Source organism: Cibotium barometz, chromosome 3, assembly GCF_041138505.1.
Source record: "Cibotium barometz isolate CiBa-2024 chromosome 3, ASM4113850v1, whole genome shotgun sequence".
Taxonomy (NCBI): Eukaryota; Viridiplantae; Streptophyta; class Polypodiopsida; order Cyatheales; family Cibotiaceae; genus Cibotium; species Cibotium barometz.
Window position 1 is genome coordinate 61,511,063 of NC_141048.1, and position 24,175 is coordinate 61,535,237.

Sequence of the window (24,175 nt, forward strand, 5' to 3'; positions counted from 1 at the left end):
GAAAGGTATTCAGCAACACACACATACATATGTCTTGAAAAAACACGAAAGAAAAGTCTTTAGCAAAACACACATACACTTTTTTTAAAAAAAAAACACGGTATATTACAAGTGGGAAACCTCCAATTGGAGGGGAAAACCCAAAGAAACATAAAAGGATGTTACAAACCCAGCTGTCCAAGTACAAGACTCATAAGGAAAAAAAACACGACATATGTAAAGAGAGAGAGAGAGACACATATATAAATATATATATAGAGCGAGGGGTATTTAGCAACACACACCCCACACGTATGCATATATATATTGAGAGAGGGCAGCGAGCGAATTCTAGTGGAAGAGTATGTGCCAAATGGAAATCTGCGACAGCATCTTCATTGTGAGTGGTGTCTTGTATAACCTCTTGTTCTGGTGTGTTTCTGATTGCAGGTAAACTTGGGGTGGTGCTGGACTTATTTCCTGGTTTGGATATTGCAGTTGATGTTTCCCATGCCCTTACGTACCTTCACCTTTATGCAGGTAGGCCTCCATGTGGGTCTTTTTTGGGTGGCCTTTATCATTTACGATGGGCATGGTATATAGTAGATGCCTATGCGTATGATGAGATTGATGATCTGAAGACTATCAGGAAGTTAAAATAACAGTTTGTTCTCATGAAATCCAGAAAGGCAGCCTGAATTTTTTGCCAAGAAGTGTCTTCCTCCTGCCCTCCTCTTTCTGCGCACATAAGGGCAGGGTTAGTCAATGAAGGGAGATTTTTGCATTAAGACACTTCAACCCCCGTAGTAAGGTTTTAAGATTAAGACACTTCAACCCCCCTCCCTTTCTTGCACGGGCAAGGGCTGTGTTAGCCAATGAAGGAAGGTGTTTGTATTTCCCTGGGTTATCCAATGAAGCAAGCTTTCAATGAGTGTGAATGTCCCTTTGGGAATGCAAGGGTGGGCTGAGCCAATTCAGTAAGGTGTTTGTATGAAGACACTTCAACCCCCCACCTTCTCCCTGCATGTGCAGGGGTGGGGTTAGCCAATGAAATACGGTGTTTGTATTTAGACATGCAAACCCTCCCTCTGCATCTCCATGTGCATACAAGGGTGGGGCTAGCATCTCCAAATGCTTCCATCTATGGGTGCCTTACCTAGGCATTTTTGGGCACCTATAGGGCTGCTAAATCGGCACCAAATCAGCCCCAAACCTGGCTGTCCAAAGACAACCCACAAAAGTTGTCCACAGCTTACTTGCAGATAGGATTGTGGGATTATGGGCAAGCTTGAAGAGTTAGAAAGCAAAATTGTGAAGCACTTAGTACTGTTGTACAGTACTTTGGAAGGGGAACAGAGCACATCCAAGGTGCTGTCATAAATCTGCAGCAACCAGATTTTGGTGATTTTATCACATTCAGTGGGAGGAGAGTTGCATTCGTGCTTCCACAGTGGGAGATAAACTTTGGGAGAACAACTGTGAGCACTTTGTGTGCTTTGGTGCAGTGTTTGCACATCTTGCAAGGAGTCAGGCATTGACTGTGTCAAAGGTTGCATATTGCTATGGCAACCACAGGTGAGAGCTCTTCATTGCTTCACATCAAAAAGCTTGAAGGCTCACATAATTATGACATTTGGCAAACCCAGTGCTATAATGTGTTGCTCCAGAAGAAGCAGCACAAGCCCATCAAAGAAAGGGGTGTAATGCCCGCTTCTCTTACTGCTGAAGAATGGGAAGATATGGATGAGCTGGCAAGATCCACCATCATGTTGTCTGTGTCAGACACTTTACTTTTCAGCATACGTGAAGAGAAGACAGCTTGGGCAATGTGGCAAAGATTGCAGGACTTGTATGCCCAGCAAAGTGCCTCAAGCAAAGTGTATTGGTTGAAGAAACTCATAGGTCTTCAAATGAAGGAAGGGGGGTCTATGACAGCCCATCTAAATGAGTTTAATGGTGTTGTAAGTCAGGTCATCAATCAAAAGTTGGCAATGGACGATGAGTTCAAAGTCATCTTTCTCTTATGCACTTTGCTAGAGAGTTGGGACACATTCAGGACAGCCACTAGCAATTCAAATGCTATGCTGTCATATGCAGATGTGGAGGGTGCTCTCCTTCAAGAGGAGATGAACAGGAAGAACAACTCTGTTGGAAAGTCCAATGCAATGAATGCACGTGGGAGATCCCAGCAAAGGGGTAAAAGCCAAGAACGGGAAAGGAGCAAGTCTCGCTCCAAAAACGACTTGGAATGCCATTATTGTGGCAAGAAGGGACATATCAAAAAGCAATGCTACAAATGGAAGAATGATCAAAAGGAAAAGGGCAAAGGAAAAGGCAAAGACAAAGATGAAGCCAAAGATGTAAAGCCAAAGGGCAAAAGTGGAGTCAAGATTGAAGAAGTCAATGTGTCACATGCAGGTGACAGTGAGGATGAAGTCCTATTCACGTCTTCACTTGATGTCCATTCACTCCTTGCAGGAGATGGTCATGGTATGCACTCGTGGATCATTGATTCAGGTGCCTCCTTTCATGTCACAGGTTGCAGAGACTTGTTTATCAGGTATACTGCTGGCAATGAAGGAGTAGTTTATTTGGGTGACAACCATGCATGCCAGATTCTTGGCAGAGGTGATGTGAGGCTTGTGTTTTCAGATGGCTCACAGCTTATGCTCCATGATGTCAGGCATGTGCCTGAGATCAAGAAGAACCCGTTTTCTACTGGACAGCTTGATGATGCTGGTTATGTTACCACATTTGGTGGTGGAAAGTGGAAGATTAGTAAGGGCTCACTGGTTGTTGCCAGAGGCTCTAAGGTGGACACTCTTTACTTGATGCATGCTAATGTTTGTCACCATGCTAATGTAAATGCAACCGAGCTGCCGAAAATCTCTATGTGGCATAGCCGGTTGGGACACATGAGTGTCAAAGGAATGGAGCAATTGTCTCGTTTTGGTTACTTGCCTTCTCTAAAGTTCTCAAGTTTTCAGTTTTGTGAGCATTGTATATATGGCAGGCAACTCCAGTGCCCCCACAAGAAAGCTCTTGGACAGAAAGATGCTCAGTTAGAGCTTGTGCATACAGATGTATGTGAGATGCCTCAGCTTTCTTTGGGAGGGGCAAAATATTTTGTGTCTTTTATTGACGATGCCACACGCAAGGTGTGGTTTATCCTCTTTGTTTGAAGAGTGATACATTCTCAGTGTTTGAGAAGTTTGTTGCTCATGTTGAGAATCAAACTGGCAAAACACTGAAGGCTTTGCGTTCCGACAATGGTGGAGAGTATATGTCCAAACAGTTTTAGGACTTTTGTGATGCTAAAGGCATCAAGAGGGAGCTCTCTACTCCTTATGATCCTCCACAAAACGGGACAGCAGAGAGGATGAACAGGACCATTCAGGAGAAGGTCCGTTCTATGTTGTCACATGCTGCGTTACCTCATGGTTTTTGTACTGAAGCTGTTATGACAGCCGTTCATCTTATAAACAGGTCACCTAACACGAGGCTTGGTGGGAAAGTGCCAGAGGAAGTATGGACAGGGAAGCCTCCGTCCTACAAGCACTTGAGAGTGTTTGGTTGTGTTGCGTACGTGCACATACATAGGGAAATACGCACCAAACTTGATCCTAAGTCTCACAAATGTATATTCCTAGGATATGGTGACAGAGGTGAAATGGGGTATAGACTTTGGGATCCCGTGAATAGAAAGATTATACGCAGCAATGATGTCATTTTTGATGAAACATGCATGTATAAGGAGCGTGCAAGGCAACAGGAGCCTGGCAGAGTCATCTTTGATGATGATGGACATCATGGACAACAACTAAGGGCTGTAAATCAGCCATTACAGCAACAAAACCAGCCCTTAAATGGTGCTGAAAATGGTCCAAATGGACAGCCAGAAATGGCAGAAGATATCCCTATGGATATCCCACAGTTAGAGGAGATACCGGGCATGATCTTTCAACCTTATGGCATGGAACAGGAGCCACCAATAGGTGATATGCAGGCTGGATAGCAACCTGCAAATGATGGTCATTGGGTACGGAGGTCCACAAGACCCCCCAGACCCCCTGACAGGTTTGTTCCAGGGGTTGACTACTTGATGCTCACTAACTATGGGGAGCCCTCTTGTTATAAGGAGGCTTTACAGAGAGCAGACAAGGCTCTTTGGGAGCGTGCTATGAAGTCAGAGATGGATTCTCTGCACAAAAATGGAACATGGAAGTTGGTGCATTTGCCTACAGGCAAGAAGGTTTTGCCATGCAAGTGGGTTTACAGGCTCAAAGTTGCATCTGATGCAAAGCCAAGATACAAAGCCAGGTTAGTGGCTAAGGGCTTCAAGCAAGAATATGGTGTGGACTTTGATGGGATCTTCTCTCCAGTGGTCAAAATGACCACACTTAGAGCTGTATTAGCTTTGGTTGCTCATGATGATCTGGATTTGATTCAGATGGATGTGAAGATTGCTTTTCTTCACGGTGATCTCCATGAGGAGATATATATGCAACAGCCAGAGGGTTATGCAGTGAATGGAAAGGAGAAGCTTGTATGCAAGCTGAAAAAGAGTCTTTATGGGCTCAAACAGGCACCAAGGGAATGGTATCATAAATTTGATACATTCATGAAATCCCAGGATTTCAGGAGGAGTGACATAGATCACTGCTTATATACCAAGAAAGCTTTGGATGGCAGTCTATTGATCCTCATCTTGTATGTTGATGATATGTTGATTGCCGGGAAATCTCGTAAAGAGATGGATGCCTTGAAGAAGAGGCTGCATCAGACCTTTGATATGAAGGATTTGGGTGATGCAAATCACATGCGGATACTTCGGGACAGAAATCAGCATGTGTTGTATTTGTCTCAGAAGGAATACATTGGCAAAGTTTTGCAGAGTTTCAATATGGACGGGGGGAAGAAGACTAGTACTCCTTTGCCTCCATATGTGAAACTCAGTGCTATGGACAGCCCACAGTCGGATAGTGACAGGGCTGATATGGCCAAGATTCTGTATGCTTCAGCTTGTGGCAGTCTCATGTATGCCATGGTTGCTACCAGGCCGCACATTGCATTTGCAGTGGGAGTGGTTTCTAGATACATGGCCAACTGTAACTTGGTTGAACACAATGCTAATCAATACACTTAAATACACTAAGATTTGAAGGACACTTGCTCAAATACAAGAAGTAAATTGCTGAATTGACAAGAGACACACAATGAGCCGGAATGGCCGACCCCTCCCTTGAGTAAATTGTATTACTATTGGAGAAATTCAATACATAGCTTCACGGGCATCCAGTGCCAAATCCTCCATGCCAATGCATATGAAATTCAGCATTTAGAAAACAATGGTATGTCGATGTAGATCACCAAGGAGCTGCCTTGATGCCCGGCCCGACTTCAGTGCCCATATTCTGTACCATTGGCTCTATGTTCTACCAAGCAAGGTAGCAACATCTTCAAGAGCACATAGGACAAGAGAAATACTACACAGGGCAGCTAAACAAGGAGTCCTGCCCTTCTACTGAGTAAGTAATGACAACACATTGTCCAATTAGCTTACCAGTCTTCATAGAAGTTGTTGCAAGCGGAAGCCTTCGCGTTGGAAGCTTTAGAAGTGTTGATATCTTCGATTTGCCGCAATCCTTCGCGACAAAAGTCTTCAAGAGGATGAAGGGAACCCTGGGAAAGCTTCCCCTATGGTTCAACTTGAGAAAGGAAGGCTGAAATTAGGGTTTTCAGCAAAAAGACCAAAAATTACAGCAAAAATGAGAGCTGTTTTGTTGAATTTCAGTCACATTGGGAGTGAGTAGGAGAGTGATTAGCACTTGGAAACACTCTTGGAAGCTTGGAAAACACCCTAGCAAGTTGGGTATGGCTATGGAGAGCTTGGAAATGGAGAGAAATGGTGGAAAAACAGAGTTTTCAGCCTCCAAAAATCCTCATGAAGAGAAAACACGAATTTCTCTTAATAAGTAAGTGAATTGGGGTTCAATCAGGTGAAGGGACATGGGGAGATGCCCATTTATGAGTAAAAAGGGAGGATCAGGTCCTGGACATTGAGTCTTGTCCGCCTCGGGACTTCAGTGAGTGTGAACTTGGAAGAGGTCATAATTTATAAGTGACTTTTGGGCGCCCAAACTTTAATGAAATGGGAACGCACTCACTTATAAATATTGGCTAAGTCCTAAGGGCTATTTGAGCCTAGATTGGGTAATACTTACCACCTGTTCACATGCCACACAACCATGTCAGCAGACAGTTTCACACGCACGGTTCACGGGCGGGCGTCCCCTTACCCGGAACTACACATAGGTCATGCAGGCATGAAAACAGCATGCAATTTCATTTGCAGGCAAGCACATAAAGATGCTATGCAATGCAGCATTGGCATGAGCAATTTCCGTTCATGAAACCATATAAGACCAGGCGTTTCCAGGCAAGTATACGCGATACCAGACCCAGTGGAAAGCCAATCCTCCAGGCGTTTCCGGGCATGTACACAAAGGCACAAGTCCCAGCGGAAAGCCAAGTCCTCCAGATATTCCGGGCATGATAACATCAAGTCCTAGCGGAATATCATATCCAACTATACAGCATGACACGTGTCAATCACCTGCATAGGCATATTCCATAAGCCATGGACACCAATCCAATATGTACATAGTGTGAAAGCAAGAGTGAACCATTTGGGTGGCCAAATGGTGACATTCCCCCCCGCTTCTAAACAGTTGTCCGCAACTGAAATGCATCCAAATATGTCTGAAGCACATGCGGGCAATCTTTGAAGAACTCTTCATCTACCCATATAGCATCAATGGGAAGATAGTTCTTAAACTTCACAAGGTAACGCCTCACAACTTTGCCTGCAGCAAGCTTGCGTTCCTTGTGATACACAATCTGCTCTGGCTGCAAGATCTCCTCAAGCTCATCCACTTCTGGTGGATCCTCAATGACCATTTCACTGGGCTCCGGCCCTACATACTTGCGAAGGAGACTCACATGAAAAGCATTGTGTATGTGCCAATGACTAGGTAATGCCAATCTGAAAGCCACTTCATTGATCTTCTCGATCACTCAAAAAGGTCCATAGTACCTGGTTGCAAGCTTAGGATATGCACCCTCTTTGCCAAGCCTCTTTGCAAGTCTTGCTTTCTCAAATTTCAGCAATACCCAATCATTCTCTTTAACATCCAATTGCCTTCTATGCTTGTCGGCAGCCTTTTTATGCTTGTCTTGTGACCTTGCAATGGCTGTCCGCACCTGAGTAAAAGCAATATCCAAGTCTCTTACATACTCATCAGCTGCAAATATCTCATCCTTTGTGCGAAGGATGGGTGGCAAAACCACCTTACCATAAACAATCTCAAACGGGGCCTTTCCCGTAGATGCATGCACCGTGTTGTTGTATGCAAATTCCACAAGCGGTAAGTACTTCTCCCAAGAAGACTTCTGATCCGCCACATAACATTTCAAGAGATCCAACACGGCTGAATTTGCAGCCTCACTTTGCCCATCCGTTTGAGGGTGATAAGCTGATGAGAAGTCCAATTTGGTGCCCATATTATCAAATAAGGCCCGCCAAAAGAGACTTGTAGTCTTGGGATCTCTATCCCCCACAATGGACTTCGGCATTCCATGATGTTTGAACACTTGTGCAAGATATATTTTAACCATATGCTCAGCTTTGATGGTCTTTTTGACCGGCAAGAAATGAGCTTGCTTGCTAAACCTGTCCACAATTGTCCAAATTGCATCATTACCCTGTTGGGTATGTGGCAAGTCCATAATGAAATCCATTGTAATACTTTCCCATGGCTGCGTGGGAATAGGCAATGGCTGAAGCAAACCTGGTGCCTTTTGCCTATCAAATTTGACCTTTTGACAGGTGATACATGCACGTACATGTGCCTCTATGTCCTTCCGCATACCTGGCCAAAAGAAATACCGCTCAATCATGTGCGTAGTAGGCATTATGCCTCTATGACCAGCATATGGAGGAGCATGGCACTCATCCAAAACCTTTTGCCTCATGTCAGACACCACACATAGGCAATTATCTTTCATGAGATAACCCTCTTTGATCACATATGAGGCATGTGCATGACCAGCCATCAAATCAGCCCAAATAGTGGCAAAATCAGCATCCGTATGATACAAATCACGCATGGTAGACAAGTCCCCATGAGAGGCAACCGAGATAGCTGCTACATACGGCTTTCATGACAATGCATCGGCCACTACATTCTTCTTTCCTGGGGTGTGCAAGATCTGAAAATGAAACATAGAGAGGAAATTGGCCATCCTCATATGCTTCTCTGACAACTTAGTTTGAGTAAGAAAATACCTCAAACTCTGGTGATCTGTCTTCACAGTGAAATCAGCCCCAAGAAGGTAATGTTTCCATATAGTAAGTGCATGAATTACAGCCAAGAGCTCTCTCTCATAAATGCCAAGAGATAGCTCTGCATCATGCAATCTACGACTCTCATAAGCCATGGCATGTCCCTCTTGATTAAGGACAGCCCCTATGTAATTTCCAGATGCATCACATTCCACACAAAAAGGCTTTTGCAAATCCGGAACGATCAACACTGGACCATGAGTAGTTGCATCTTTCAATTTGAGGAATGCATCTCTCTCTACATTAGTCCATTTGAACACGGCCTTCTTCTTTGTCAAATCATGCAAAGGAGAAGCAATCCATGCAAAGTGCCGAATGAACCTGCGGTAGTAAGAGCATAATCCAAGAAAACTACGGATCTCATGCACTGAACTCAATTCGGGCCAATTCCGAATTGCATCAATCTTTGCAGGATCCATCCGCACTCCATCTTTGGACACAATATGCCCAAGCTAATGTATCTCTGACAAGAAGAACTCACTCTTCTTTGCATTTATGAAGAGTTTATGCTTATGGAGCTCTTCAAAAACAATAGCCAAATGAGCTTTATGCTCTTCTTCGGTCTTCGAGAAGACTAGTATGTCATCAAAGAAGACACCTGTAAATTTCCTGTACCCACGGAATATGCGATCCATCATTCTATTGAATGTAGCCGGGGCATTTGTAAGACCAAAAGGCATAACAAGATACTCATAAAGCCCAAATGCTGTCCTGAAAGCAGTTTTGTGTACATCCTCAGGCACTACACGCACTTGATGATATCCACTCTTGAGATCAATTCGGCTAAAGCATGCCGATCCATCCAACTTGTCAAGGATGTCGTCTATGCGTGGAATCGGAAACCTATTCTTGATGGTAAGCTTATTCAAAGCTCTATAATCCACACACATACGAAAGGATCCATTCTTCTTTTGAACTAAGAGGACGGGTGAACAATATGGGGAAGAGCTTGGCTGAACCAAACCCTTCTCAAGAAGCTCATTCACTTGCTTCATGATCTCCTCTTTTTGGGATGCACTTACACGATAGGCTGGCCTATTAAGTGGTGAGCTACCCGGCACAAGATCAATGCGATGATCTTCCGGTCGTACAGGTGGTAACTCATTTGGTAACTCATCAGCAAAACAATCATTGTGCTCTTGCAAAAATTTCAGCCTATCATTACTAAGAGTGTTTACATGTACATTATTTTTCTCAACATGATCTCGTACAAAAATCAAGTACGCAAAAACACTCTTTTTCATTACTTTCTTAATTTGTACATGAGATACAAGGGGAATGGTATCACCCTCTTCACCAGCATCAATTACATGTTCTCGGCCTTTATGCATGAAGGTGATCCTGTTAGTCTTGTAAGCCTTGCACGGATCAATACGTGTATGCCAAGGCTTTCCAAGCAATACATCACAGCCATTCAAAGGCGCCACAAGAAAATCCTCATGATCCACATAGCCTTGAATGTGTATGCGCAACTTGCCAAAAATAGGCATGACCTGCACTTCTCTACCAACAAAGGCAGCCCCTGCTTCAATTTGAGGACCCATGTCCTCGACTTCAATACCCAAAGCAGCTGCCATCTGAGTGGATATGAAATTCTCCGATGCACAATCATCAAACATGAACAAAGCGGGTTGATCTTTGAGCTGTCCCCAAGCTTTACATACAACCCTATCTTTGCTATCATGTGAAGTGTTGCCCTGCACATCCGGAACCATATGCACATTAGGCTTCGGTACATTAGCATTTTCAGCTTTGTTCTTCTTATTTGGGCATGCTCTTGCCGTGTGCTCAGTGCTGCCACAAGTAAAGCATTTGCCTTCACGCATATATTGCTCCTTCTTCTCAGCACTAAGACCAAAGTTTGCCGGCTTATAAGGGCGCTTTTTAGCAAACGTATTTTCAGCTTTTGGACCTGATTTGGCTTGGTTTTGGTCCCTTTTAGGTGGCTGTCCATCATTTTGCAGGTTTTGGACAGCCCTCTCTTTGCCTTGAAATGAGGGTTTAGCCTTATTGGATCGACTCAATTTGAGTTCCGATTGCTCGGTGGCGGTGGCGGCTGCGATTAATTGGTGTAAGGTATGACCAGGATACATTTTGTAATCCCGCTTTGTACACGGGTTGCAATCCCGATTGAAACCTTCTCTTCCTTTCCGCCTCGGTGACATGCATAAATGGAGACACCTTGAAGAGCACTTTCCAAAACTTTTGTACATATGCATTTACCGATTCCCCCTCATTTTGCTTTACCCAATCCCACTTCATTGTTATCTCATTCAATGCATTGGGAGGCAAGAATTGAGCATAGAACCTCTCCTTGAACTCTTCCCATGATCTAACAGGATTCGGTGAGAGCTTCTCCGTGAGCCACCAATGGGCAGCAGTGCCTTTCATGAACATGCTTACATGCCAGATCATGGATTTCTGAGTGAAATCCTCATCACTGAAAGCAATATCAAACTGGGCAATAAAAGCAAGTGCCTTTGATGCATCATATTCTCCATGATATGTGTCAAACTTCACAGATTTGTCTCCGGCTTTGAAGTCACGAGACTTTGATGCATGTGTGTGCATCTCAACATGTTTTCCCCCATGTTTGTCCATTGGGACAGCTTCTGTGACTGGCATCATTTTTGGACCAAAAGGTGATGCATAAGGCATAGATACATGTGCCCTGTAAGCATGAGGCATGGCTGGCCCCTCAACATGCATTGATACATTTTCAGCCATAACTTCTCCCTCACGAGCACACTCGAAGGCATGAGTGGCATGAGAGATACGTGGAATACCTGCACCAACAGAAAATTGCAGCCCATGTTGCATGTGTTGTGCATGTACATTTTCAGCCGGCAATGGCATTTGACATACATTTTGACCACTGCCATAAACATTGTATCCTTCACGGGCTACATGAGGTATTCCTGTATGGCGTGAAGTCACTGATTGTTCCTCTCCCATCGCATTGAGATTTATCCTCTTAGACATAAGTTCTTGTTCGGGCACTTGTGGGGATTCCAAGACATGTGGGATGGTTGCCTTTTCTGCATAGGCATCCCCGGTACGAGCCAAGTATGCACGTGCTGCATCCCTCGGTTGCATGTGCACCTCTTGAGCAATCATTGCCATTGCATGATCCATATAAGATTCAGCTTTCTTGGCCTTCAAACGATCATGTACCAATGGAACCTCGCGGCGATAGAGATTCAATTCTTCTTGTTGTGCATGGAGAAGAGCCTGCATACGAGTAAGTTCAGCTCTCAAGACTATGGACTCTTCTTCTTGCATCTTCTCTTTGCCACGAGACGGCTGTCCCACATATTCATGTTCCCTGTTGTGCACCACATGAGTTTGCTCATCCTGTAAAGCATTGGAGGCATGCATTTCATTGTGCCTGCCTCTTGTATTAGCATCTCCAACATTCATTGTATGGCTGTCCATAATGTTCTAAGTGTAGAGATAGCTAGTGTTCACGGTGATCGTCTCTCACGATAGAAGTGAAAGAGAACCGTACGCTCTGATACCAATGTAACTTGGTTGAACACAATGCTAATCAATACACTTAAATACACTAAGATTTGAAGGACACTTGCTCAAATACAAGAAGTAAATTGCTGAATTGACAAGAGACACACAATGAGCCGGAATGGCCGACCCCTCCCTTGAGTAAATTGTATTACTATTGGAGAAATTCAATACATAGCTTCACGGGCATCCAGTGCCAAATCCTCCATGCCAATGCATATGAAATTCAGCATTTAGAAAACAATGGTATGTCGATGTAGATCACCAAGGAGCTGCCTTGATGCCCGGCCCGACTTCAGTGCCCATATTCTGTACCATTGGCTCTATGTTCTACCAAGCAAGGTAGCAACATCTTCAAGAGCACATAGGACAAGAGAAATACTACACAGGGCGGCTAAACAAGGAGTCCTGCCCTTCTACTGAGTAAGTAATGACAACACATTGTCCAATTAGCTTACCAGTCTTCATAGAAGTTGTTGCAAGCGGAAGCCTTCGCGTTGGAAGCTTTAGAAGTGTTGATATCTTCGATTTGCCGCAATCCTTCGCGACAAAAGTCTTCAAGAGGATGAAGGGAACCCTGGGAAAGCTTCCCCTATGGTTCAACTTGAGAAAGGAAGGCTGAAATTAGGGTTTTCAGCAAAAAGACCAGAAATTACAGCAAAAATGAGAGCTGTTTTGCTGAATTTCAGTCACATTGGGAGTGAGTAGGAGAGTGATTAGCACTTGGAAACACTCTTGGAAGCTTGGAAAACACCCTAGCAAGTTGGGTATGGCTATGGAGAGCTTGGAAATGGAGAGAAATGGTGGAAAAACAGAGTTTTCAGCCTCCAAAAATCCTCATGAAGAGAAAACACGAATTTCTCTTAATAAGTAAGTGAATTGGGGTCCAATCAGGTGAAGGGACATGGGGAGATGCCCATTTATGAGTAAAAAGGGAGGATCAGGTCCTGGACATTGAGTCTTGTCCGCCTCGGGACTTCAGTGAGTGTGAACTTGGAAGAGGTCATAATTTATGAGTGACTTTTGGGCGCCCAAACTTTAATGAAATGGGAACGCACTCACTCATAAATATTGGCTAAGTCCTAAGGGCTATTTGAGCCTAGATTGGGTAATACTTACCACCTGTTCACATGCCACACAACCATGTCAGCAGACAGTTTCACACGCACGGTTCACGGGCGGGCGTCCCCTTACCCGGAACTACACATAGGTCATGCAGGCATGAAAACAGCATGCAATTTCATTTGCAGGCAAGCACATAAAGATGCTATGCAATGCAGCATTGGCATGAGCAATTTCCGTTCATGAAACCATATAAGACCAGGCGTTTCCAGGCAAGTATACGCAATACCAGGCCCAGTGGAAAGCCAATCCTCCAGGCGTTTCCGGGCATGTACACAAAGGCATAAGTCCCAGCGGAAAGCCAAGTCCTCCAGGCGTTTCCGGGCATGTACACAAAGGCACAAGTCCCAGCGGAAAGCCAAGTCCTCCAGATATTCCGGGCATGATAACATCAAGTCCCAGCGGAATATCATATCCAACTATACAGCATGACACGTGTCAATCACCTGCATAGGTATATTCCATAAGCCATGGACACCAATCCAATATGTACATAGTGTGAAAGCAAGAGTGAACCATTTGGGTGGCCAAATGGTGACACCAACCCTGGCAAGAAGCATTGGGAAGCAGTGAAAGGTGTCATGAGATACGTGAAGGGCACACAGGATATGTGCATTTGGTTTGGCAAACAGGATGCATTAGTGCATGGTTACACGGATTCGGATTATGCCGGTCATCCAGATAACCGGAAGTCTACTACCGGTTATGTGTTTACATTCACAGGAGGTGCTGTGTCATGGATATCCAGGATGCAGAAGTGCACTGCCTTATCTACTATAGAGGCCGAGTATATTGCAGCCACAGAGGCTTGCAAGGAGGCATTATGGCTATCTCGGTTAGTGGTTGATTTGGGTTATACAGGGGATATTCCATTGTTGCATTGTGACAGTCAGAGTGCCATCCAGTTGGCAAAGAACCCTGTCTTTCATGCAAAGACGAAGCATGTGGATGTGAAGTATCACTTCATCAGAGAGGTGATAGAGAACAAGCTGATTCAGCTTGTCAAGATTCATACGGATGACAACCTGGCTGATCTGTTGACAAAGAGTTTACCTCCAGAGGGGTTTGCTCATTGCAGACACTTGATGGGCATTGGATGAGGCCAGTTTCAGCCTTGATATGGCCTTGTATATTATCATGTACATGCTGATTTTTCTTTTCCTTCATTTAAGGGCACTTTGCCTTTAAGTGGGAGGTTGTTGGGGTAAAGGCATTATGCCCACCCTTGTAGTGTGTACAAGCCCATAAGTTTTCTAGTACATAGTACACTTAGTACTTTTAATGTACTAAGTGCACTATGTGTACTAGAGCAAATATACATGTGTGATAGGGGAGTCACACACTCATACTTGTGAGTTGACTTATCCCCACATCTCTCTCTCTCTCTCCCTTCTTCTCTGTGTATGTCTCCCACATGAAACCCTAACTCTCTCCCATCATTGGCCAGCTCTATTGAGCATAGACCACCAGTCGGCCAGCAGTGCTTGCAGCTCAGCATCGCACATGTGAAAAGCACAGCCTTTTATGTTATTTTCACAAGTCGTGAGCATATTAATTGGGCCGACATCTGTGAACCGACTAGCTTCTGGATATGCATATATAAGCACCCTTCAGTCCCTTGCCTAAGATCATGTCATATTTCTGCAAGTGCCAAGGGTTCAAGGGCCTAGACAACCTAGTGGGAACTAAGGGCATGGTGGAAGGTGAAGATTAAGGGTCATCTTCAGGCTGAGAGTTACCTCAGCTGAGTGAAGGTCTCCAGGGTCGGTTCACTCATGCCTATTTACAGCCAGCAGTCAGTCATTCACTTCATTCAATAAAGCAAATACACCATACGTGGTGGGGGCCCTTCCGAAGGTGTTTGGGACCCAACATTGTGCATTGTCTCTCCTCTCTTTGCACTCTTATTCTCATTACCATGTGCTATACATCGTTAAGAACAAAGGTGCTGAAAACTGTTTATCAAAGTATAATCCTCGTTTGTAAGCTTCGGCATGTTACAGTGGTATTAGAGCCTTGCCTTTTGGTGAAGAGATTCAGCCATTTTTTTCCCCCGCTTGTGTGGTTGGTTTAAAGAAATCCGGAAGCACTACCCATTCCAATGTGACTCTTGTCCCTTGAAGGACGGTTAGTTTTCAGCCTCCGAAACGCGACGAGACAAGTCTCCCTCACACATAGTGGATGGTTTGTTTCGGTCAGGACGAACCTTGACCACTCCCACTATGGCGACCTCCGACGATGAGAGAGAACAATAGATCCGGGAAGGGACTGTCACTTCTACAACAATGGCATTAGGGAGCGGTGCTCTTGGTGGGAACAGATGACAGTGATGTTCCAGAGTTTCATGCAACTCATGAAGCAACATGGAGATCATATGCTTGAGCAAAAAGCTATGATCCAGGCCTTGGAGATGAGATTACCACTTCCAGCCTCTTCTTTCCCCATTCCTAGTTCCCCCCTCTCACCAGTTATCACCTAGATTCCTACCCGAGTTCCTCCTCTACTAAGTCCGATGAGGGGTTAATGCAGCGGGCTTCTTCTCAACTTGAGTTGTAGATGTGAGAGATGGAGCTTCGAATGATGAAGGCAAGCTGTGAAACAGCAGCTCACACTGCCGAGCAAGAAGACCAAAGACGAAACAAGGAACACGAGCGATTACTTGGAGCTCTGAATGCAAGGGCGATATTGGTGACTTCCTCAACTCCTCTTCGTGAGAAGGTGAACTTCAATAAGTATAATAGTATACTCGATACCACCACTTTGTATTCTTGGATTCATCAATTTGAAGCTTATTTTGTTGCGGCGAGTAGAAAGTCAGATGTGGATAAGGTAGTAAGCTAGTTGCTACATTGAGAGTGAGGCCATTTCTAGGTGGACTCATTGGGCCCATGCTAATTCCCATTTTGGAGTTGCGACTATCTATGGAACCAGTTCGTCACTGACCTTAAGAAGCGGTTTTTATCTCATTATCTTGAGTGGCTCGAGGACAAGTTGAAGGAATTACGTCAGAACATGCATCCAATTTTTCCATTTTCCAGTATTGCCCAAGGTAGCTACTGCAAGTGGCAAGGGCCAGAACCAATCGTGGTCTACCCTAGGCAGCTCTTCTCCATGACGCCCATGATGCCATCACCAGTGGTCATAGGGGCATGAACTCGACTCTAGAGAAGTGAGCGGTAGTTTTATTGGCCAAGAATAGGTGAGATGTGTTCACTCATGTGCAATAATTTGAGATTTGTTAGAAAGTGAAAGCTTCTCATGGGAAGAAAGCAGGGTTGCTTCAATCAGTGCCTAATCCGAAGGACCTTTTCAAGATATATCTATGGATTTTGTGATAAATTTGCCTCCCAGATCGGGTAAGCGTAACACACAATGTTTGACCATTGTTGATCGATTTATTTAATTTGTTATGCTTATTCCATGCAAGGCCAATGTGATCGCCGAGGACGTCGCCCACTTGTTCATTCGGCATTGGTACCCGATTGGTGGGATTCTTAGGATCATAGTGTCAGACTGTGATGCCAAGTTTACGAGTCATTTCTAGAGGGCATTGTTTGACAACTTTGGTACTAAATTGAACATTTCCAATGCATTTCACCCGCAGAGACAGATGGCCAAATGGAGATTTACAACAGTTGGCCTTTGATGTGTTGAAATGTTATGTCGACGATTAGCAAGGTAAGTGAAAATCTTATTTTCCTTAGTTCAAGCAGTTTTGAATGATTCGTTTTCTTCAGCTATTGGCAGGACTCCTTATGAAGCAACGTTTGGAAGACCATTCTAGTTGCTATTGACCAGAACCTTGTCTTTAGTCCCTAAAGGGAACAAATTAACGGAGTCTTACCAAAGACAAGCTGGCTAAAATGCTGGACGCCTACACTCAACAAGCCAACAAAGACAGAAGAGATGTGAAATTCTCGGAAGGAGATTGGGTATATCTTCAGATTATGAAGCACCAGTTGAAACAGGTGGGCAAGCGATGCCCAAAGTTATCTTTCAGAAGCTTCGGACCATTTAGAAAGATCAACAAGGTGTCGAATCTCGATGAAGTTGAAGTTATCTCCGAGCTGGACTATGCACAATGTGTTTCATGTCAGTTGGCTCAAACCATATGTAGGTCCAATCCCTTCAAAGATTAAAGACCAAGTAAAACCAGACATTATTGACAAAGCTGAAGTGATTGTTCTCGAGCGGATCCTTTTGCACCGCTTCAAGCACGGTTTTAGCCAAAGACAAAGACCATTCCTTCGAAGTTTCAAGACTGAGGGACACACGAAGCAATTTGGCTTGACAAAGGATTTGTCGATGACTATCCGGATTTATTGGACTATCTGGAGGCTATGCAGCTTCCGTCAAGTTAAGCAGCCACGTGGACACATCTATACAACAGGTGCAGAACTTGGCGCGGAAACTGGTCCCATGGGAGCCCCAGTCCGGGATGAGTCAGCTAGGGTTCCACTCTAAGCAAGGTCAGGTGTACAAGTCCCGCACACGAAGCAGTGCCAATCCATACTGGGAGTCACCCTCTGGAATGATGTTAGGTGTTCTAGGTGTTTGGCTTGTAGCCAGATACTAGGCATTTGGGTTTGAGAGCATGTAGTTGCATGTAGGGGAAGGGGGCAGCCCTATGGGCTACCCCAAAAAATGGTGTAGCCCTTGCCTATCAAGGGAGTACCCCTTGTGGGCCAACCGAGGGGCCATGGAGGCCCATGGCCATTGCCCAACGGCCAGCATGGCTAGGGCATGTTGGCCAGCCCTAGGGGGCGTGGACAGCAAGGTGGCCAGCCCATGTGGGTTTGGCCAGCCAGTTGGCCAGCCCTATGGACTGGGCAGCCAGTTCAGACTGGTAGGTGGCCAGGGCATAGTAGTTGCCAGCAGTCAGTCTGGACAACGCCCAAGGCAGCCAGACAAAGTGTGAATAGAGGCGCCTAATTAAAGGCACAATTTTCAGGTCGTGGGAGATCATATAAACAGGACGACCCCTGCATCTCCCCACCGACCATCTGTCATGTGCATGAAAGATGCCATGGACATTCTCAGATGCTGGTCCAGAAGAGGCAGCCAGATAAAGAGTGAGAATCAGATAGAACCAGGATTTATGAGCACAGAGTGCAGATTAGCTAGTGTGGACATGGAGAAGGACTAGGATGCACTGTCGGCTGCATGACAGAGATATCGGCTGAACCAGGTAAGACTCTAGGAGCTGTCGGCTGAGGCGGCTGCAGGCGGCTGCAGGCGCATATGCGTTTATAGATTTTATGATTATTTTGTCCAGTGGGCTGGCGGACTGCTGATCGGCCAGCACTCCAAGAATTCCAAGAGGGTATAAAAGGCCAAGGTGCTCATTGTGTAGATTCATTCACCCCTTTATGGAGTGGATCCTTAGGGTTCCAGTTAGGGACAGATTTTGGTGATGTTCACCTTTTCCAAGAGGGCAGCCAAGGGCTGTAGATTAGGAGTACCTTTTTGTACTATATGAATATATTGAATTTCCAGCATATCTCTCTCTCTCTACTCTCTCTTCATGTCTGTGTTTTGCATCAGCATGTTTCCATGAGTGTTTAGGGCTGAAAGAAGACCCCCAGAGCTTCCGCGTGTTACATCGGTATCAGAGCATCAGGCTCAGCAAAGCTAAACATTGATTCAGTCCCATATGATGGTGTACAGGTCCAAGGTACATGAAAATGCACGGGTACGATGCCCAAGGCTAGGAACACAAGATCGGGAAGAGCTCCCAGGAGGTTTGTTGGTGGTGTTCCACAAAGCCAGAGGGGATGGCAGTCCTGTGAGCCAGATAGGTTCTCGGGCAACGGTCACAAGGGAGGTTTATCCTCCAAGGGGTGATGTGAGAGTGCCAGACTCATTTCTCAAGAATGAAGACCAAGACAGTGTTCAGAGTCAGTGCAGGAATGGATTGTGGACTAGATGGAACAGATGCATAGATCTTAATATGAGACAGAGTGGTTTTGGAGACCGGGCCGGGCTTTCAGAGAAAAGGGTTGCCAAGGATGGATGGATGACAGAGGGACTTCGGGAAAAGATTGGGATGATGACAGTCATCCAAGAACAGGTTGGAATCCTGTCATCAAATTTAGTAGAGGGGAAAGTCATGTGCATGAAAGATGCCATGGACATTCTCAGATGCTGGTCCAGAAGAGGCAGCCAGATAAAGAGTGAGAATCAGATAGAACCAGGATTTATGAGCACAGAGTGCAGATTAGCTAGTGTGGACTTGGAGAAGGACTAGGATGCACTGTCGGGTGCATGACAGAGCTATCGGCTGAACGAGGTAAGACTCCAGGAGCTGTCGGTTGAGGCGGTTGTTTGCAGGCGCATATGCGTTTATAGATTTTATGATTATTTTGTCCAATGGGCTGGTCGACTGCTGATTGGCCAGCACTCCAAGAATTCCAAGAGGGTATAAAAGGCCAAGGTGCTCATTGTGTAGATTCATTCACCCCTTTATGGAGTGGATCCTTAGGGTCCCAGTTAGGGACAGATTTTGGTGATGTTCACCTTTTCCAAGAGGGCAGCGAAGGGCTGTAGATTAGGAGTACCGTTTTGTACTATATGAATATACTGAATGTCCAGCATATTTCTCTCTCTCTACTCTCTCTTTATGTCTGTGTTTTGCATTAGCATGTTTCCATGAGTGTTTAGGGCTGAAAGAAGACCCCCAGAGCTTCCGCGTGTTACATTGGTATCAGAGCATAGATCTTAATCTGAGACAGAGTGGTTTTGGAGACTGGGCCGGGCTTTCAGAGAAAAGGGTTGCCAGGGATGGATGGATGACAGAGGGACTTCGGGAAAAGATTGGGATGATGACAGTCATCCAAGAACAGGTTGGAATCCTGTCATCAAGTTTAGCAGAGGGGGATGTCATGTGCATGAAAGATGCCATGGACATTCTCAGATGTTGGTCCAGAAGAGGCAGCCAGATAAAGAGAGAATCAGATAGAACCAGGATTTATGAGCACAGAGTGCAGATTAGCTAGTGTGGACTTGGAGAAGGACTAGGATGCACTGTCGGCTGCATGACAGAGCTATCGGCTGAACCAGGTAAGACTCCAGGAGTTGTCGGCTGAGGCGGCTGCAGGCGCATATGCGTTTATAGATTTTATGATTATTTTGTCTAGTGGGCTAGCCGACTGCTGATCGGCTAGCACTCCAAGAATTCCAAGAGGGTATGAAAGGCCAAGGTGCTCATTGTGTAGATTCATTCACCCCTTTATGGAGTGGATCTCTAGGGTCCCAGTTAGGGACAGATTTTGGTGATGTTCACCTTTTCCAAGAGGGCAGCCAAGGGCTGTAGATTAGGAGTACCTTTTTGTACTATATGAATATACTGAATTTACAGCATATCTCTCTCTCTACTCTCTCTGCATGTCTGTGTTTTGCATCAGAATGTTTCCATGAGTGTTTAGGGCTGAAAGAAGACCCCCAGAGCTTCCGCGTGTTACACCATCATAGAAGCTACTATATAAGCATTGTCTAGGATTCATTTGAGTTATCTTACAATTCACAAGGGGCTGCAGAACTCCAAGGGCCAGGACAGCCAAAGGGAGCCTAAAGCCAAGGTGAAGATGAAAGGTCAAGAGTTAGAAGATCTACAGTTTTGCATCATTCTAATAAAGCAAATACACCATCCATGGTGGGGGCCCTACATAGGGTATTCGGGACCCAATACTATGTCCGACTCTCTCTCTCTCTCTCTCTCTCTCTCTCTCTATTTTTGCACGTATCTCTCTATCTTGTGCGTTATCTTCATCATGAAAGAATGCTTAATTCTGTCCATTGAAGTACCGATTCTATTCATCAAGCTTCCGCACGTTACTCCTCTAGGAGGAGAAGGCATCAAGCCGGGTGCTCTGGATAGACTCGGTTGGCGGGGTGAGGGTGCCTTCGATGGGTTCGTTGCATCGAGCTCTCCATATATACCACGCGGCTATTCTACTGCAAATCTCCCATCTCTGGTAGGTTTGGGATCCAACGATCAGTAGGCGGAGGTGGAACTGGCTCAGTGGAAATATGAAGGTGAGAGACTTGAAGGGCTAGTCCCCGACCTTCCTCCTCATACAGCACGGTGATCGTGGCCTCAGTGGCCCGATCCATAGTGAAAATGCGTAGGATCCTTTCCCAGACCTGCTGGGCCTTTGGGAAATCCCAAGACAGTGATGCTGAGACTCCTGGGGATGGCCACACCTCTGACATAATGTAGGTCTGCCCCCAATGGCCAACCAAGTGCCAACTGCTACGCTCCTATGTGCCAGCTGCCACATGCAAAGAGTGATCTTCCGCGGCTGAAAGCTGTCCCACAACCGCTTCTAGAAATCTGCGAGAAAATGCGGTGGGAGGCCCTGGGACTGTCAATGTGCTGCAGCTGCTGTTGGAGTGCCCTCCACCTCTAACATCTGAATCCTGTGGCCCAGCCGTGCATTGTAAGCAAAGAAGGAGGTACCAGGTGACCCCTCTCTGTCCTCTGGATCCTGCCATGTCCACTCTCCCAGGTCCCACTGAAGACTCGTAATAGGCTGGCCCTCCCACATCCATAGCCGCCATAGTCTCTCTTTGGCCACCTTGGCATAAAGGTGCCTTCACCATGGTAAATGGTTGGGACAGGAGGTTAAACACTAAATGTGAGCCTAACGAGGCCTTTCTACAGGCGAAAAATAGGGAAGGAAAAAGGATATAACCGACTAGCTGAGCTTTTCTTCATGCTAGCCAACTGTCTCGTATACCTGGAGTAGCCAGGAGGTGCAGTCTTTAGCCCCAAACTTCAATAGCAAGTTTCCTCTTCCATCTTGAGTCAGCGTTGCTTTGCAGACAGGTTCTCATGCAACTTGGGTTTTCAGGGAGATTTCTCGTTAGTTTTTCTCTTCAGTTTCTGTTAAGTCTTCCATTGCATTAATCATCTTTGTTAACACCCGCACCTGACCAGGAGCCTTATAGTGTGTGTGCGCGCCCCTCCCCTCCCACCTGTGCATGGATGCAATTAAACTAGCCAATGGACTAAGATGTTTATGTTGAAGATCGAGAGCTTTGTGTAATGGTATACGACTACCTGATCAAGTTTAGTCTTTTTTCTTTGAGGTAGATCAGCCTATCATAGAACTGGTCCTATAGGTTCAGATGCTACACGTGTCAACTCAAGTAAAAGGAACGGCTGGGTACTTGCATCCTGAGTACTTGAAAACCTACCAGTTAACAACAAAAGGTGGAGCTTTTGGTATACTAATGGTGGAGCTTCTAACGGGCAGAAAGCCCATTGAATATAATAGGGTTATTAAGGAAAGGATTACTGTGCGTTGGGTTAGTCTCTCTGTAATACTCTTTATGGTCATTCTTTTTTTTTTTGGGGGGGCGGGGCGGACCCTGTTGATTGGCTAGCCCCATGCACTTTTGGTTTTCTAAGGGCCTCCATTAATCATCTCATTAGTTTTTAGCAACAATCATGCAGGCTTACAAGGAGTTCCAGGAGACCCACTATGAAGCAGGCTTCAGAGTACCTTTGGAGAGTCTGAAAAGAGTGCCAAACTCTTGCCCAGGGGCAGTTACAAAATGGGTCTTTGCGGGTTTGATTGTGTTAGGTTCTCATGCTATACAAAATTCAAATATTATTTACATTTGTGTTGTATGGGCTACAAACTGGGCTGCTTGATCTTAGCCCGTCATGGTATGCCGTTGGCAGTTTTTGCAGATAAGGGTAGTGTAGAATTGGTGGCAAATGGGAAGTTGATTAACAACACAGCTGTCCAGTAACATGTTGGAAGAGAAGGAATTTCAGCAAGCATTTTTGGGACACTGGTCAATCGTGTGTTACCTCCTCCTGTCAATCTTGACGCTGGAAACGGCCAGGGTTTATGGCTATGCCAGCTCCTCATTGTCTTGCTAGGAATGGCCAGCCGCCAGTTATTCTGTACTGTCTGTCTATGCCCTAATGTCCTAATGTTCTCTCTCAATTCTAAAGGTAGGGAGATCTCAACCAATTGGTAGGCACTATGATGCCATAGAGTGGAGGAGAAGGAAATACCATGGTTCCACTCTTATAAATGTGCTACGTTTTGTTTGAGCAATCCTAGAAGATCCCTATGTATTCTCAAATTATTTTCGCTTGGTATGGAGTAGAAGGCCAATCACAAACAATCTAGAAGGCCAATCACAAACATTTTCTATTCTTGCAATGGTTGTCATGAGCTAGGATCTTGCTTTAGAACTTTAAGTTCAAGGGAGAGATTACACTTACTATCTTTTAGAAAATAAAAGTTAGGACTTGAAATTGTTTGGGGAAAATGTATGATTGATCACCACAACTTCACACCACCCTAGATCCACGTGTTATAGATGTTACAGCTTAAAATCATAGATCTCTTCAAAAGCTCAAAGTATATTTGAGAGTATGTGTGCAAGTAATTTTTGCCATACATCTTAAACCATGTGCTTGTCAAAGCCCAAGCTTAAGTAGTTCTAAGTGATTTGGATTTTTTGAAAGATATAAGGGTTAGAATAAATGCTATATTCTAAATATTATGATTTTTTAAAAGTGGAATTTTAAAAAGTGTGTGTGTGAGCGTGTACATTGTCAAGAAAAGAAGAAGGAAATCCACAAATTGATGCACGGTATATTTTTTGATAATCAATTTTCCCAAACTATATCATACATTATTGTGGAGACATATAGACTTTGAAATTTCACTTCTAGGTGTTGAGTTTCAATCATGAGTTGAATGACATTTAAAGTCCATGAAATTATTTATTTCATGGCCTGATTTTTTTGTACGATCTTAATTTTAATCTCTATTTGAATCTCAGGGATTCGGAGGTCTGTAAAAGTTTTTTAAACCTTACTATCTATATTGACAACGTGTAGATTTTGAATGTGATTCAACATGTACAAAACTATATATATATATATATATATATATATATATATATATATATATATAGAAAGTGATGAAAGTACATGCTTTAGATTTGGGTATGTGGTTATTGCATCCCAAATGGTGGTAAACATCGAGTAAATGGCTTTACTAACTATCATAGTGGGTGGGAGGGGAAAAAAGAGAGATTTCCTTTAGTGACAAAAAGTTAGATCTTATTTTGAGAGAGAAACAAAGAGATCCAATCAACTCAAAGGGAGAAAAAAATGTCCGT

The 24,175-nt window shown here is 44.7% G+C and overlaps 1 protein-coding gene across 6 annotated transcripts; it reads left to right on the forward strand.

Moving 5' to 3' along the window:
* The first annotated feature begins 269 nt into the window (after window positions 1-269).
* LOC147640349 (calmodulin-binding receptor-like cytoplasmic kinase 2) lies at window positions 270-23,466 on the forward strand. 6 transcript variants are annotated; one of them, XM_086779534.1, is made up of 3 exons: window positions 270-341; window positions 430-519; window positions 22,461-23,466. In XM_086779534.1, exons 1-3 carry the CDS (start codon window positions 294-296, stop codon window positions 22,680-22,682), a joined length of 360 nt encoding a protein of 119 aa, XP_086635660.1. In that variant the 5' UTR covers window positions 270-293; the 3' UTR covers window positions 22,683-23,466. The 6 variants fall into 6 exon arrangements, 4 of the variants coding, with proteins under 4 accessions (XP_086635660.1, XP_086635668.1, XP_086635650.1 ...); XM_086779542.1 differs by having other exon boundaries at window positions 22,482-23,459; XM_086779524.1 differs by lacking the exons at window positions 270-341; window positions 430-519 and adding an exon at window positions 21,912-22,333 and having other exon boundaries at window positions 22,482-22,611; window positions 22,713-23,465.
* The last annotated feature ends 709 nt before the right edge of the window (window positions 23,467-24,175 follow it).

Coding starts and splice junctions, on each gene's coding strand:
- LOC147640349 (XM_086779524.1), top strand. CDS start 22,154: ATGCTACACGTGTCAACTCAAGTAAAAGGAACGGCTGGGTACTTGCAT. Junction 22,334..22,481: donor AAAGGATTACTGTGCGTTGG/GTTAGTCTCTCT, acceptor ACAATCATGCAG/GCTTACAAGGAGTTCCAGGA. Junction 22,612..22,712: donor TGCGGGTTTGATTGTGTTAG/GTTCTCATGCTA, acceptor TGCCGTTGGCAG/TTTTTGCAGATAAGGGTAGT.